The sequence below is a fragment of the Mobula hypostoma genome, chromosome 2 (genome assembly GCF_963921235.1).
Source record: "Mobula hypostoma chromosome 2, sMobHyp1.1, whole genome shotgun sequence".
In the NCBI taxonomy this organism is placed as follows: domain Eukaryota; kingdom Metazoa; phylum Chordata; class Chondrichthyes; order Myliobatiformes; family Myliobatidae; genus Mobula; species Mobula hypostoma.
The window spans coordinates 111,695,679-111,709,609 of record NC_086098.1 but is presented as its reverse complement, the minus strand read 5'-3'; the positions used below and the strand labels follow the sequence as shown (position 1 = coordinate 111,709,609).

Sequence of the window (13,931 nt, the reverse complement as noted above, 5' to 3'; positions counted from 1 at the left end):
GTTTAAAGAGTTAGTACAAACCGAGGCTACAGGGGAATGATATAACAGTTTAATCCAGGATATAAATTTCAAGCTAAAATTAAACATTTCAAGCACCTTAAATAAATAAGGCCATTCTACTCTATCAAAAGCTTTCTCGGCATCTAAAGAAATAACACACTCAGGAACATTTTGTGAGGGAGTATAAACGATATTTAACAATGTACGAATATTATAAAAAGAGTAACGACCTTTAATAAAACCCATTTGGTCTTCCGAAATAATAGAAGGAAGTACTTTTTCTAGTCTATTTGCTAATAACTTAGAAAAAACTTTAGAATCAACATTTAATAAAGATATTGGTCTATAAGATGCACATTGAGCAGGGTCTTTATCCTTCTTTAGTATTAGAGAAATTGATGCTCTATTAAAAGATTCAGGAAGTTTACCAAGTTTCAGAGAAGCCTCAAAAACCCTACAGAGCCAAGGAATCAATAAAAAAGCAAAACATTTATAAAATTCAACGGTAAACCCATCCGGGCCAGGAGCTTTCCCCAGATTCATAGAAAAAATAACATTCTTAATCTCATCCATTGTAATGGAAGTATCTAATAAAGAAGACATATCCTGTGAAATCTGAGGGAAGTCTAACTTATCTAAAAAATCATTCATATATTTAGAATCTCGAGGAGACTCTGATTGATATAAAGAAGAATAAAAATCACAAAAGGTTTGATTAATCCCCACATGATCCAGTATCAATCGATCATTTTGGTTATAAATCTGATTGATTTGAGATTTAACATAATTAGATTTCAATTGATTAGCCAGCAGCTTGCCAATTTTGTCACTGTGAACATAAAAGTCACTTCTTGTTTTCTTTAATTGGTTTACAATCGAGGACGAGAGTAGTAAACTGTGTTCCATTTGAAGTTCAGTTCTTTGTTTGTATAACTCCTCAGAAGGAGCCATAACATATTTCTTATCAATTTCTTTAATCTTGTCCACAATTGCCATCTCCTCCTGCTTCTGTTTCTTCCTCAAAGCAGCAGAATACGAAATAATCTGACCCCGAATATAGGCTTTAAAAGTGTCCCAAAGAGTGTTAACCGAAATATCTTCTGTATGGTTAATTGTAAAAAAAAAGCTCAATCTGTTCATTCATAAAATTAACAAAGTCCGAGTCCTGAAGCAACAGCGAATTAAAACGCCATTGTCTATTATTTGGTATATTGGCCATAATTTTAATAGAAAGCTTAAGTGGAGCATGATCCGAAATGGTTATAGAATCATAATCACATTTAATCACTGAAGGAATAAGACGAGAATCAATAAAAAAATAATCAATTCTTGAATAGGAATGATGAACATGTGAAAAAAAGGAAAAATCTTTTTCCTGAAGATGCAGAAAACGCCAAATGTCCGTCGACCCAGAATCAGAAAGGAAAAAATTAATCAAATTTGCAGATTTATTAGGTAAGGTCCGTAAAGGAGCCGAACGGTCCAAAGCTGGAGACAAACAGGTATTAAGATCTCCGCCCCAGATCAATGAAAACTCGTTCAAATTCGGAAACTGATTAAACAATGATTTATAAAATTCCGGATAATCCATATTAGGAGCCTAAACATTAACCAAAACTACTTTTTTATTAAATAGTAAACCACTAACCAATAAAAATCTACCATTCAGATCAGAAATAATATCCTGTTGTATAAAAGTAACTGAGGAATCAATAAAAATAGAGACGCCTCGAATCTTAGCATTGGAGTTCGAATGAAATTGTTGACCCTTCCAGAATTTGAAAAAACGTAGTCTGTCCCCCCTCCGTACATGGGTCTCTTGTAAAAATAAAATTTGTGCTTTAAGTCTCCGGAACACTTTAAAAACTTTTTTCCTTTTAATAGGATGATTAAGACCGTTAGTATTCCAGGAGACAAAATTAATAATAGACTCCATAAATCCTAAAGTCAACCCACAACAAGGAGGATTGACGATAGGCGCGACCCACAAACCCGGAGAGGAAACAGAGCATACGAAAGATACCGGGAAAAAGGACGCAACCAGTACTTCAATAATGTATATAGCCCAAAGAGAAACAAACTAAAACGTGAAGCCCCTCCCACCACCCCCCCGCCCCAAGACCCCAAGGCAAAATCTAAAGCAGACCCGCCCGAAAGAAGCAAGCGCTAAAACTACCCCCATGACTTCCGGTATACGCTCCCTAAAAAAAAAGGTATAAATATGAAAAAGATCAGCTAATTGTAAAACAGTAAAAAAAGTAAAAAAAAGGTAGCTCAATTAAAATACACACACAACAGAACAAAAGCCAGAAAATATATATTAAAAAAAAACCACAATAAACCCCAAACCCATGAATAAACACAGCAACAAAAAAAAATAAGATTATTGACATAAAGTGGTTATAAAAAGCAAAACAGAATAAAATTTAAAAAAAACTACAAAATTTAAGGCCACACAGGAAATACGTAAGATGACAAAAAGGAAGTAACCACCCAGAATCCCCTGGGAAAAGAAAGAAATGACGCAGTTGAAAAGAAAGTTTAGCAACCATATTAAGAAATCAAAAATAAACTTTTCTGCCCAAATAGGGCACGAAAAAGTTAAAACCAACCAATTGACAGCCTCCGATCAACGGAGATAATTAAAAAAGATAGCAATTAAGATGTTGAAGGTGAAAGTTGATCCAGATAACTCTGGGCATCCGATGGAGAATCAAAAAAACGAAGGACTCCATCTGACATGCGAATCCTTAGACGTGCAGGGTACAGCAACGCTGGTCTTAAATCCATCTTATAGAATTCCGACATCACAGATCTGTAGCGAACCCGTTGGTCCCAGATTGGTTTACTGAAATCTTCCACGAATCGGAACCTAAGATCCGAAAAGTCAATGAAACCTTTAGATCGAGTGAATCGAAACAGTCTCTCCTTGTCTTGAAAGTAATGAAAACGTAAGATAACATGCCTAGGTCTATCTGACCTAGACGAGTATGATGGGATTCTGTGAACACGATCCAGTAGCGGTGGTTGGTCAGGAAATACAGTAGGGAATGCATCTTTTAAAAGTTGAGAGAAATACTTCATGGGGTTGTTAGATTCTACAGCTTCCCGCACCCCAATCATTCGTAAATTCTGCCGTCGCATTCTAGATTCCAAGTCAGAGTTTTTAAAAGTCAGAAAGTCAAGTTTCTTCTTCATTACATTAATTGTTTCCTCGATTTTCCCCATCTTAAGCTCACTTTGTTGCGCGAATTTTTGAAGATCAGATATAGCCGACTGATGTTCCGCAATAAATGTTTGCATCTTATCAATTGAATCGGCAATTTTCTGAAGATTAGTTGAGATTTCCGTATGAATCAAGTCTTTAACAGAGTCTGCAATTTCCGTACGAATCACCTCCCTAACAGAGGTTGAAATTTCCCTCTGAATTAACTCCGATATCGCTTTCAAAGTCACCGGTGATTCAGTCGGGGGGAGATCCGTAGCTTTCGGTTTAACCGGAGGTTTACCATCCTTGCCGTTTTTCCCGTTCTTAGACATAGCAGATCTAAGTATCATCCAGTTGTCGGAGAATTCAGTTTAATTCAAAGTATTGTAAGAGTTGATGTCTTAATGGTTAATTAAAGTATAGCTGACCATAGAGAAAAAAAAACTCAGAGGTAATGGAGCGAGTCAAGAACGCGACTTCACTCCATGAGCGCTACCGGAAGTCCCCCCGAAACCGGGGAATTATAGACCAGTTAGCCTAACGTCGGTGGTGGGGCAAGTGCTGGAGTCAGTTATCAAGGATGTGATAACAGCACATCTGGAAAGCGGTGAAATGATCAGACAAAGTCAGCATGGATTTGTGAAAGGAAAATCATGTCTGACAAATCTCATAGAATTTTTTGAGGATGTAACTAGTAGATTGGATAGGGGAGAACCAGTGGATGTGGTATATTTGGATTTTTAAAAGGCTTTTTGACAAGGTCCCACACAGGAGATTAGTGTGCAAACTTAAAGCACACGGTATTGGGGGTAGGGTATTGGTGTGGGTGGAGAATTGGTTAGCAGACAGGAAGCAAAGAGTGGGAATAAACGGGACCTTTTCAGAATGGCAGGCGGTGACTAGTGGGGTACCGCAAGGCTCAGTGCTGGGACCCCAGTTGTTTACAATATATATTAATGACTTGGATGAGGGAATTAAATGCAGCATCTTCAAGTTTGCGGATGACACGAAGCTGGGTGGCAGTGTTAGCAGTGAGGAGGATGCTAAGAGGATGCAGGGTGACTTGGATAGGTTGGGTGAGTGGGCAAATTCATGGCAGATGCAATTTAATGTGGATAAATGTGAAGTTATTCACTTTGGTGGCAAAAATAGGAAAACAGATTATTATCTGAATGGTGGCCGATTAGGAAAAGGGGAGGTGCAACGAGACCTGGGTGTCATTATACACCAGTCATTGAAAGTGGGCATGCAGGTACAGCAGGCGGTGAAAAAGGCGAATGGTATGCTGGCATTTATAGCGAAAGGATTCGAGTACAGGAGCAGGGAGGTACTACTGCAGTTGTACAAGGCCTTGGTGAGACCACACCTGGAGTATTGTGTGCAGTTTTGGTCCCCTAATCTGAGGAAAGACATCTTTGCCATAGAGGGAGTACAAAGAAGGTTCACCAGATTGATTCCTGGGATGGCAGGACTTTCATATGAAGAAAGACTGGATGAACTGGGCTTGTACTCGTTGGAATTTAGAAGATTGAGGGGGGATCTGATTGAAACGTGTAAGATCCTAAAGGAATTGGACAGGCTAGATGCAGGAAGATTGTTCCCGATGTTGGGGAAGTCCAGAACGAGGGGCCACAGTTTGAGGATAGAGGGGAAGCCTTTTAGGACCGAGATTAGGAAAAACTTCTTCACAGAGAGAGTGGTGAATCTGTGGAATTCTCTGCCACAGGAAACTGTTGAGGCCAGTTCATTGGCTATATTTAAGAGGGAGTTACATATGGCCCTTGTGGCTACAGGGGTCAGGGGGTATGGAGGGAAGGCTGGGGCGGGGTTCTGAGTTGGATGATCAGCCATGATCATAATAAATGGCGGTGCAGGCTCGAAGGGCCGAATGGCCTACTCCTGCACCTATTTTCTATGTTTCTATATTCTAGTCCTCTTGAAATGAATGCTAACATCATATTTGCCTTCCCCACCACAGACTAAACCTGCAAGTTAATCTTCAGGGAATCCTGCACAAGGACTCCCAAGTCCCTGTGCCCCTCAGTTTTTTGTATTTTTTCTCCATTTAGAAAATAGACAACTCTTATTTCTCTTATCAAAGTGCATGACCATACACTTCCTGACAATACTCCATCCACCATTTCCTTGCCCATTCTCCTAGTCTGTCTAAATCTAAGATAGTGAGCAGTAAAGATGTCAGGAAGGACAGGCAGGTGATGGGCAAATTTGCAGCCATTGGGATGAGTTGCAGTGCAATCAAAGCAAAAAGTACCAAATACTGGTCTTAAGGTGTTAAATACTTAAATGCACGCAGCATAAGGAATAAGGTGGATGATCTTGTCGAACAGCTACAGATTGCAGGTATAATATTGTGGCCATCATTGAGACATGGCTAAAGGATGCATGTCTATGGGAGTTGAACATCCAAGGATACACAGTGTATCGGAAGGATAAGCAGGTCGGCAGAGGGGATGGCATGGCTTTATTGGTAAGAAATGATATCAAATGATTAGAAAGAGGTGACTTAGGTCATAGTCATAGTAGTCATAGTCATACTTTATTGATCCCGGGGGAAATTGGTTTTCATTACAGCAGCACCATAAATAATAAATAGTAATAGAACCATAATAGTTAAATCGGAATCGGAAGGTATAGAATCTATATGGGTTGAGCTAAGAAATCGCAGGGGCAAAATAGAAAAGGCTTGTCAGAAGGGCAGTGTTGTGATAATTGTACTAATTGAAATCATGCTGGGCTAGCCAGTGAGTGATTGCGGGAACGTGAATAAAGAGGGTGACTTTGCCCCAGATAACAGTGGAGCAACTTGAGTATTGTTGGAACTGAACAAGTACAGTTTAAAGCATTGTATTCCCTCTGATCAGACACTTGCAGGATAGAAAGGCTTTGAGAAAACAGGAAGATTGCCACAGGATATTCAGCTTCTTCTAGCTACAGTATTCAGTGGATATTCCGATTAAGTTTCTGGTCAATGTTAATCCCCATGGAGGAGGACTCACTGATGGTAACGCCAATGAATGTCAGACAGATAGAACCATAGAAAATCTACAGCACCATACAGGCCCTTCGGCCCACAATGCTATGCCGCACATGAACTTATCTTAGAAATTACCTACGGTTACCCATAGCCTTCTATTTTTCTAAGCTCCATGTACCTATCCAGGCGTGTCTTAAAAGACCTTATCGTATCTGCCTCTACCACCATCGCCAGCAAGCCCATTCCATGCATTCACCACTCTCTGCGTAAAAAACTTACCCCTGACATCTCCTACTTCCAAGCACCTCACAGGTCACCTCTCATCCTCTGTCACTCCAAGGAAAAAGGCTGAGTTCACTCAACCTATTCTCATAAGGCATGCTCCCCAATTCAGGCAACCATCCTTGTAAATCTCCTCAGCACCCTTTCTGTAGTTTCCACGTCCTTCCTATAGTGAGGTGACTAGAACTGAGCAAAGTACTCCGTGGGGTCTGACCAGGGTCCTATATAGCTTTAACATTACCTCTCAGCTCTTGAACTCAATCCCACTGTTGAAGAAGGCCAAAACATCATATACCTTCTTAGCCACACAGTCAACCTGCGCAGCAGCTTTGGGTGTCATATGGACTTGGACCCCAAGATCCCTCTGATCCTCCATACTGCCAAGAGTCTTACCATTAGTACTATATTCTGCCATCATATCTTACCTACCAAAATGAACCACCTCACACTTACCTGGGTTGAACTCCATTTGCCACTTCTCAGCCCAGTTTTGTATACTATCGATGTCCCACTGTAACCTCTGACAGCTCTCCACACTATCCACAACACCTCCAACCCCTGTGTCATCAGCAAATTTACTAACCCATCCCTCCACTTACTCATCCAGGTCATTCATAAAAATCACAAAGAGAAGGGGTCCCAGAACAAATCTCTGAGGAACACCACCGGTCACCAACCTCCATGCAGAATATGACCCGTCTACAACCACTCGTTGCCTTCTGTGGGCAAGCCAATTCTGGATCTACAAAGCAAGATCCCCTTGAATCCCATGCCTCCTTACTTTCTCAATAAGCCTTGCATGTGGTACCTTATCAATTGCCTTGCTGAAATCCATATACACTACATCTACTGCTCTACCTTCATGCCTGTGTTTAGTCACATCCTCAAAAAATTCAATCAGATGGATTCAATTCTGTTTTATAAGGGACGTCACTGGCTGAAACTTCTACTTCTGCTTCTCTGTTCATTCCAACTTGGGCTATTTCATTTCCTGAGGACTTGCAAATATAATTGGACATCAGCAAACATCTTCATTTCTGTTCTTAAGATGGACAAATGAAGAAGTTAAACTTGATAGCTCCAAAACACAGCATGAGAAATAAGTGCAGTAACGTCCTGGAATTGGAATAATTGATTTCCAACAAGCACCATCTTTCATCTGTGATGTATGACTACTTGGTGGAGAATTTTAGAATCTATTCCTGAAGAGTTCAGTTGGACTAAATCTTTAATCTTGAAGATGGGTAGTCCTGGTGAAACTAAAACTGGGGGTTTACTTATAAAAACATTCAAGGACTACATGTGAGTATATGTACAACAGTAAACACTGCAAACAATGTTGGTACATTTAGCATGATTAAATTCACGCTTAGCCTGTATATCATTCGAAGAAACATCAAAGAGAGTATTTTTTTTGCTGGATGAAATAATGGCATCATCATAGTCTTATGGAAAAATACTGGCATGAATTATAATGCTTAAAGAACATGGATAATCCCAGTGGATTATCGGCACCCAATTGCCCACCATTAAGAACATCTACTATAAACGCTGCCTGGGCAGGGCGAAAAGCATTATCAGGGATGCATCTCACCCTAACCATGGACTTTTTACTCTCCTCCCATCCAGTAGGCGTTACAGGAGCCTCCGCTCCCACACCAGCAGGCACAGGAAGAGCTTCTTCCCTGAGGCTGTGATACTGCTGAACCTCTCATCACAACGCTAAGCAGTACTGCATCCGTATTGTACTGTCTCAGTACTTTTACATTAGTGTGCTGTAGCACTTACTTTTTATTCACAGTTATTTTGTAAATAACACTATTCTTTGCATTTCTGGTCAGATGCTAAATGCATTTCATTGGCTTTGTATCTGTATACGGCACAATGACAATAAAGTTGAATCTAATCTAATTTCTTAGTAAGTTGAAAATGATCATTCTATTTATTTGAGATACAGGGCAGAGTAGACCCTTTCAACCCTTAGTGGCACGCCACCCAACAATCCACCAATTTAATCCGAGCCTCATCACGGGGTAATGTACAATGACAAATTACCCAATCAACTGATACATCCTTGGACTGTGGGAGGAAACCCACATGGTCAAGAGATGAACGTACAAACACCTTAGAGGAAGCAGCGGGAATCCAACCCTGGTCTCCTGTACTGTAAAGCATTGTGCTAGCCACTATATCACCACGCCAATCCAACCACTATGCTAACGAGTGGCAGTACTTCCTGGAGATAAAACTGGGTAACTGACCTCCTTGTAAGAGGCTGTTTATAATACGATTATTTCTATCTTCAGTTTTGATGCTAGAGGTTTAAAAGAAAACCTAATTTCTTACCTTGTAGCTCCAGTGCATATAATTTTTCCTGAAGACCAAATTGTTGCTGTTATCCTGGGTTTTCTCAGCTTCATTAACACTTTCTGCAAAGATTTATAGCAAAGTATTAGTGTATGATGTCGTTGCCAGAAATTTCTGCTAAATTTAAAAGAACACCAACTTTTACTTTGCTTAATATACAAACGTTTGTAATTCTGAGTCATGCATGTGCAAAAATAACGTGTTTTGGTTTAAATTCTAGCATATAATGAGTCTCTAAATTTGATCTGTTTTTGACAGTGTCAAGATACTTCTCAGTTTATATTACTTCACCACTAAATCATAATATAATTATGATTTGCCCAATGATTATTTTAAGCACTTGGTTTCACCTTATTCCCAAAATGTTATCATCTAATCATGATTGCTAGATGCATATTTTGCCTAATGATGAACCGAGATCTAAAAGTTTAAAACTTTTGTTGATTTTGATGCTATTGCCATGAATAAATATGATTGCTAATTTAAAAAGTTAGATCAAAACTATATGCAAAGCACTTACTAAAAAAGTGAATACTGTAAATAAATTTTAAAAAGGCATTAAGGACCTCTGTGCTTGCAAAATAAACAAACATTTCCATGGATAAAGTGGAAAAGGAGGACATTCTTGTATTTGACAGGAACACAAAAACGAGGTAAACTACTGGTTTAATTAAATAATGGATGAACCACACTCTATGCAGTTCACCCTACTTTTCAATCCATATCCTTCGGTATCCAATCATTTCAAAATTTATTCATCCTATTTTGGAAGTTTCAAATGACTCAGCATCTTAAACCAAAAGGAATTGCAAATAGAGATTCCCATAACTAATGGTGTGAAAAGCTGCTTCTTTATTTAATTACAAAATTCCAATCAGAGTTCCGAAGTTTAAGATTTAGTTCACTTAAATTCGCTGACTGAGCAGAAAAAGTGATGACTTGCGGCTGTCTGAAACTTTGAGCAGTAGCCAAGTAATCAATATTAGGGATTGACAAGAACAAATTAAAGCAAGACAGGGGCAAGTGGAGCGGCCTGTGTAAACACTGATTTATACTCAAAATAATCTGCAGATGCTGGGGTCAGAGCAACACTCCGGTAATTCCCTCCCCCTCCCTTCCCCTATCCCTATGTCACTCTGCCCCCTCCCCTAGTTGCCTATCACCTCCCTCATGGTTCCGCCTCCTTCTACTAACCATTCTGTTTTCCCTTATTCTTTCTTCACCTTTCCTGCCTATCACCTCCCTGCCTCCACTCCCCCACCCCTTTATCTTTCCCCTTACTGGTTTTTCACCTGGAACCTACCAGCCTTCACCTTCCCCCCCTCCCCCCACCTTCTTTATAGGGTCTCTGCACCTTCCCTCTACAGTCCTGATGAAGGGTTCCGGCCCGAAATGTCGACTAATCTTTTCCACGGACACTGCCCCACCTGCTGAGTTCCTCCAGCGTGTCGTGAGTGTTGCTGATTTATACTTGTGCGTAAACACGAGGAAATCTGCAGATGCTGGAATTTCAAGCAACACACATAAAAATTGCTGGTGAACGCAGCAGGCCAGGCAGCATCTATAGGAAGAGGTACAGTCGGCGTTTCAGGCTGAGACCCTTTGTCAGGACTAACTGAGAGAAGAGTTAGTAAGAGATTTGAAAGTGGGAGGGGAAGGGGGAGATCTGAAAATGACGTGTGTGTACTAGCTTACGCTGTAGCCTATGCAAGTGGACTCTGCTGTGGTGAGCATTTATACTTGTGCACCGGTGTGTCTGCGTCGCTCTGCAATTCACCGCCAAAACGCTAGTTGGCAGTGGACTGTCTATGCCACTGTGTTGAGTTTCTTCGTGTTGAAACAAAGAAACTCAAACTTCAAACAACGGCCACTGAAACTGAAGGAGGGTGAATTTTTTCTGTGCTTGTCCGGCCACTGAGAGACATGGACGAGGAAATGCATTTCAAATATTTTCAGATGTCAGCAGGTAGATTTGACGACTTGGTTCATCGTCTACAACCATTTATTTCGCATCAGTGTACGCACAGTATACTCAGAGACTGGCAATCACCATTCGAGATTTAGCTTCAGGTGAAAGTCAACAGGCTGTAGCAGCAAGCTACAAACTGGCGTCAAGCACAGAGTCCTCCATAATTTCGGAGGTCTGTAAAGCTTTAGGGAAAGCATTGCAGCCAGAGTTCTTTCCCTGCCCTTCAGTCGCCCAATGGGAAGCTACTGCAGCGTAGGAGGAAATGCAATGCTACCAAGTGGACCAAGCACAGTTGTTTCGGTCTGCGTCACCACGACGCGTAGTTACATTTTGGGAGAGGTGAGTGTTAGCCTACGGCGTAGGGTTCAGCATAGAATACAGCGTAGGGCACACAGCTATGTCATACCTACAGCATACATTTGACGCACAAGTATACATCAGCCTTAAGAGTGAGATTTTTGAAGCTTTAGCTCTTCGAGGCTTCAGTCAGAGAAGGCAAAAATAGCTGTAGGTAGAGTTTTTTTTCCTCCTCCACAGTTTAGTTTTTCTTTTTTTATAGTTGTTCAGTTAGCAACAGTAGAGATACTGGGCAGAATAGTGGAATGCTTCTCTTGTTGGAGGTGGGAAGGCAGGGAGACGGTCCAGTGTCCCTGATAACTAAACCTGCAAGAAGTGCATCCAGCTGCAGCTTCTAACACTCCACTTTAATGAGTTAGAGCTTGAACTGGATGAACTCCGAATCATTCAGGAGGCTGAGGGAGTGATAGACAGGACACAGGAAATTGGGTGTCAGTCAGGAAGGGGAAAAGGGTTAAAACATCCAACGTAGACTACCGCATGACCATCCCCCTCAACACTTTGGATATTGTTTGGGGGGGAATGAACTGGCAGAGGAAAGCAACAGTGGTCAGGTCTCTGACATTGAGTCTGACGCTGTGACTCAGAAGGGAAGTTGTGGGGGGGGGGGAAGAAAAGTTAAGCTGTGGTGATAGGGGATAGTTAGTGAGGGGAACAGAAAAGAGGTTCTGTGAATGACAATGAGATTCCTGGATGGTATGTTGCCTGTCAGATGCCAGGGTTCAGAATATTTTGGATTGAGTCCTCAGCCAAAGGTCGTGGTCCACGAAGTACCAATGACGTAGGTAGGAAGAGTGATGAGGTTCTGCAAAGTGTGTTCAGGGAGTTGATGTTAAGTTAAAGGGCAGGACCTCCAGCGCTGTGATCGCAGGATTGCTACCGGTGTCAAGTGCTAGTGAGCAGAAATAGGAAGATTATATAGTTTAACACATAGCTAAGGAGTTGGCGTAAGACAGAGGTCATAGCACTTTTGGATCGTTGGGCTCTCTTCCAGGTAAGGTGGAACCTGTACAGAAGAGAAGGTTTGCACCTAAACTGGAAGGAGGCCAATATCTAAATGGTAAGGATGAGAAGGGCATTTAAACCAGAGTCCCAGAACAGATAGTGGAGAGATTGTCTGAGCTCTTAACAACATTTGCCTCCACAAAGTCAGGAATCAAAAGTTTGAGCATCGTGGCACTAAAGTCGTGGGCTGCATATATTTCAATGCAAGGAGACAGATGAGCTCAGGGCATGGATCAACACCTGGAATTATGATATTGTAGCCATTAGTGAGACTTGTTTACTAGAGAGGTAGGACTGGCAGTTTAGTATTCCAGGGTTCTATTGTTTTAGACGTGACAGAGTGGGAAGGATTAAAAGAAGAGGGGTGGCATTACTAGTCAAGGAAAATGTCACAGCAGTGCTCTGTCAGGACAGACTGGAGAACTCATCTAGTGAGGCATTATGGGTGGAACTGAGTAATAAGAAAGGCATGACTATGCTAATGGGGCTATATTACAGACCACCCAACAGCCAAGTGATCTAGAGGAACAAATTTGTAGAGCGATCGCAGACTGTTGCAAGAAACATAATGTTGTTATAAAGGTGATTTTAACTTTCCACATATTGATTCCTGTACCATAAAAGAACTAGATGGGACAGAGTTTGTCAAATGTGTTTAGGAAAGCTTCCTTAATCAGTATGCAGAAGTCCCAACAGAAATGTGTGCAAAACTTGATCTGCTATTAGGCAATGAGACAAGGCAGGTGAGAAAAGTTTGTGTAGGTGAACATCTTGCATCTAGTGATCAGAGTGTCATTATTTTCAAAGTAAATAGGCAAAAAGACAGGTCTGGCGGGTTGAGCTGAATTGGAGAAAGGCCAATTTTGATGGTAGCAGAAAGGATCTGGCAAGTGTGGATTGGAACAGGCTTTTCTCTGGTAAAGATGTACTTGGTAAATTGCAGGCCTTCAAAAATAAAATTTTGCAAAGTACAAAGCTTATGTGTGCCTGTCAGAACAAAAGGTAGAAACAACAGGTTTAGGGAACCTTGGTTTTCAAGAACTATTGAAGCACTGGTTAAGAGGAAAAAAAAGGTGGTAAACTGCAGGGATAGGCAGGTAGGAACAAATCAGGTGCTTATGGAGTACAAGAAATGCAAGCGAACACTTAAGAAAGAAATCAGGAGAGCTAAATTAAGGCATGAGGTCGCCTTAGTAGACCTAAGTGAAGGAGAATCCTAAGGGATTTTACAGATATATTAAAAGCAAAAGGATTACTTTTTTGTATCTGTATTTAATCAGAAGACGGACACAGAGTCTATAGAAGAAGAAAGCCCTTAGCTCTGAGTGGAGTCATTGGGACGCCATCATGACGGCGTTTTTTTTTAGCAGGCTTTCTTATTTTTACAAGGCTGAGTTGTTAACTCGACGCTCAACCCAGCACAGGTGGAAAGTGTGCAAGGGAGCTGACTGGATTCGAACTTGGGAGCCTTCGCTCCGAAGTTTGGCGCTGATGCCACTACGCCACCAGCCGGCTGGGAGTCTATAGAAGTAAGGCAAAATGACATCAACTTCATAGACTCTATACAGATTACAGAGGAGGCGACTTTTGCTGACCTGAGGCAAATCAGGGTGGATAAATCCCCAGAGTTGATAAGGTGTTCCTCTAGACTCTGCGGGAGGCAAGTACAGAAATTGCAGAGACCCTAGCAGAGTTATTTAAATAATCCTTAGTGATAGGTGAGAAATTGGAGGATAGCCACTGTTGTT

The 13,931-nt window shown here is 41.1% G+C and overlaps 1 protein-coding gene across 6 annotated transcripts in view; it reads right to left on the bottom strand.

Annotated features, from left to right (window-relative positions):
- Positions 1-13,931, bottom strand: part of tbpl1 (TBP-like 1) — a 67,281-nt gene that overhangs the window by 12,598 nt on the left and 40,752 nt on the right. For all 6 annotated transcript variants that reach the window (XM_063040416.1, XM_063040413.1, XM_063040412.1 and 3 more), the window contains one exon: positions 8,832-8,914. In XM_063040416.1, the coding sequence (XP_062896486.1) occupies positions 8,832-8,914 (83 nt within the window). The remainder of the gene's footprint in view (positions 1-8,831; positions 8,915-13,931) is intronic.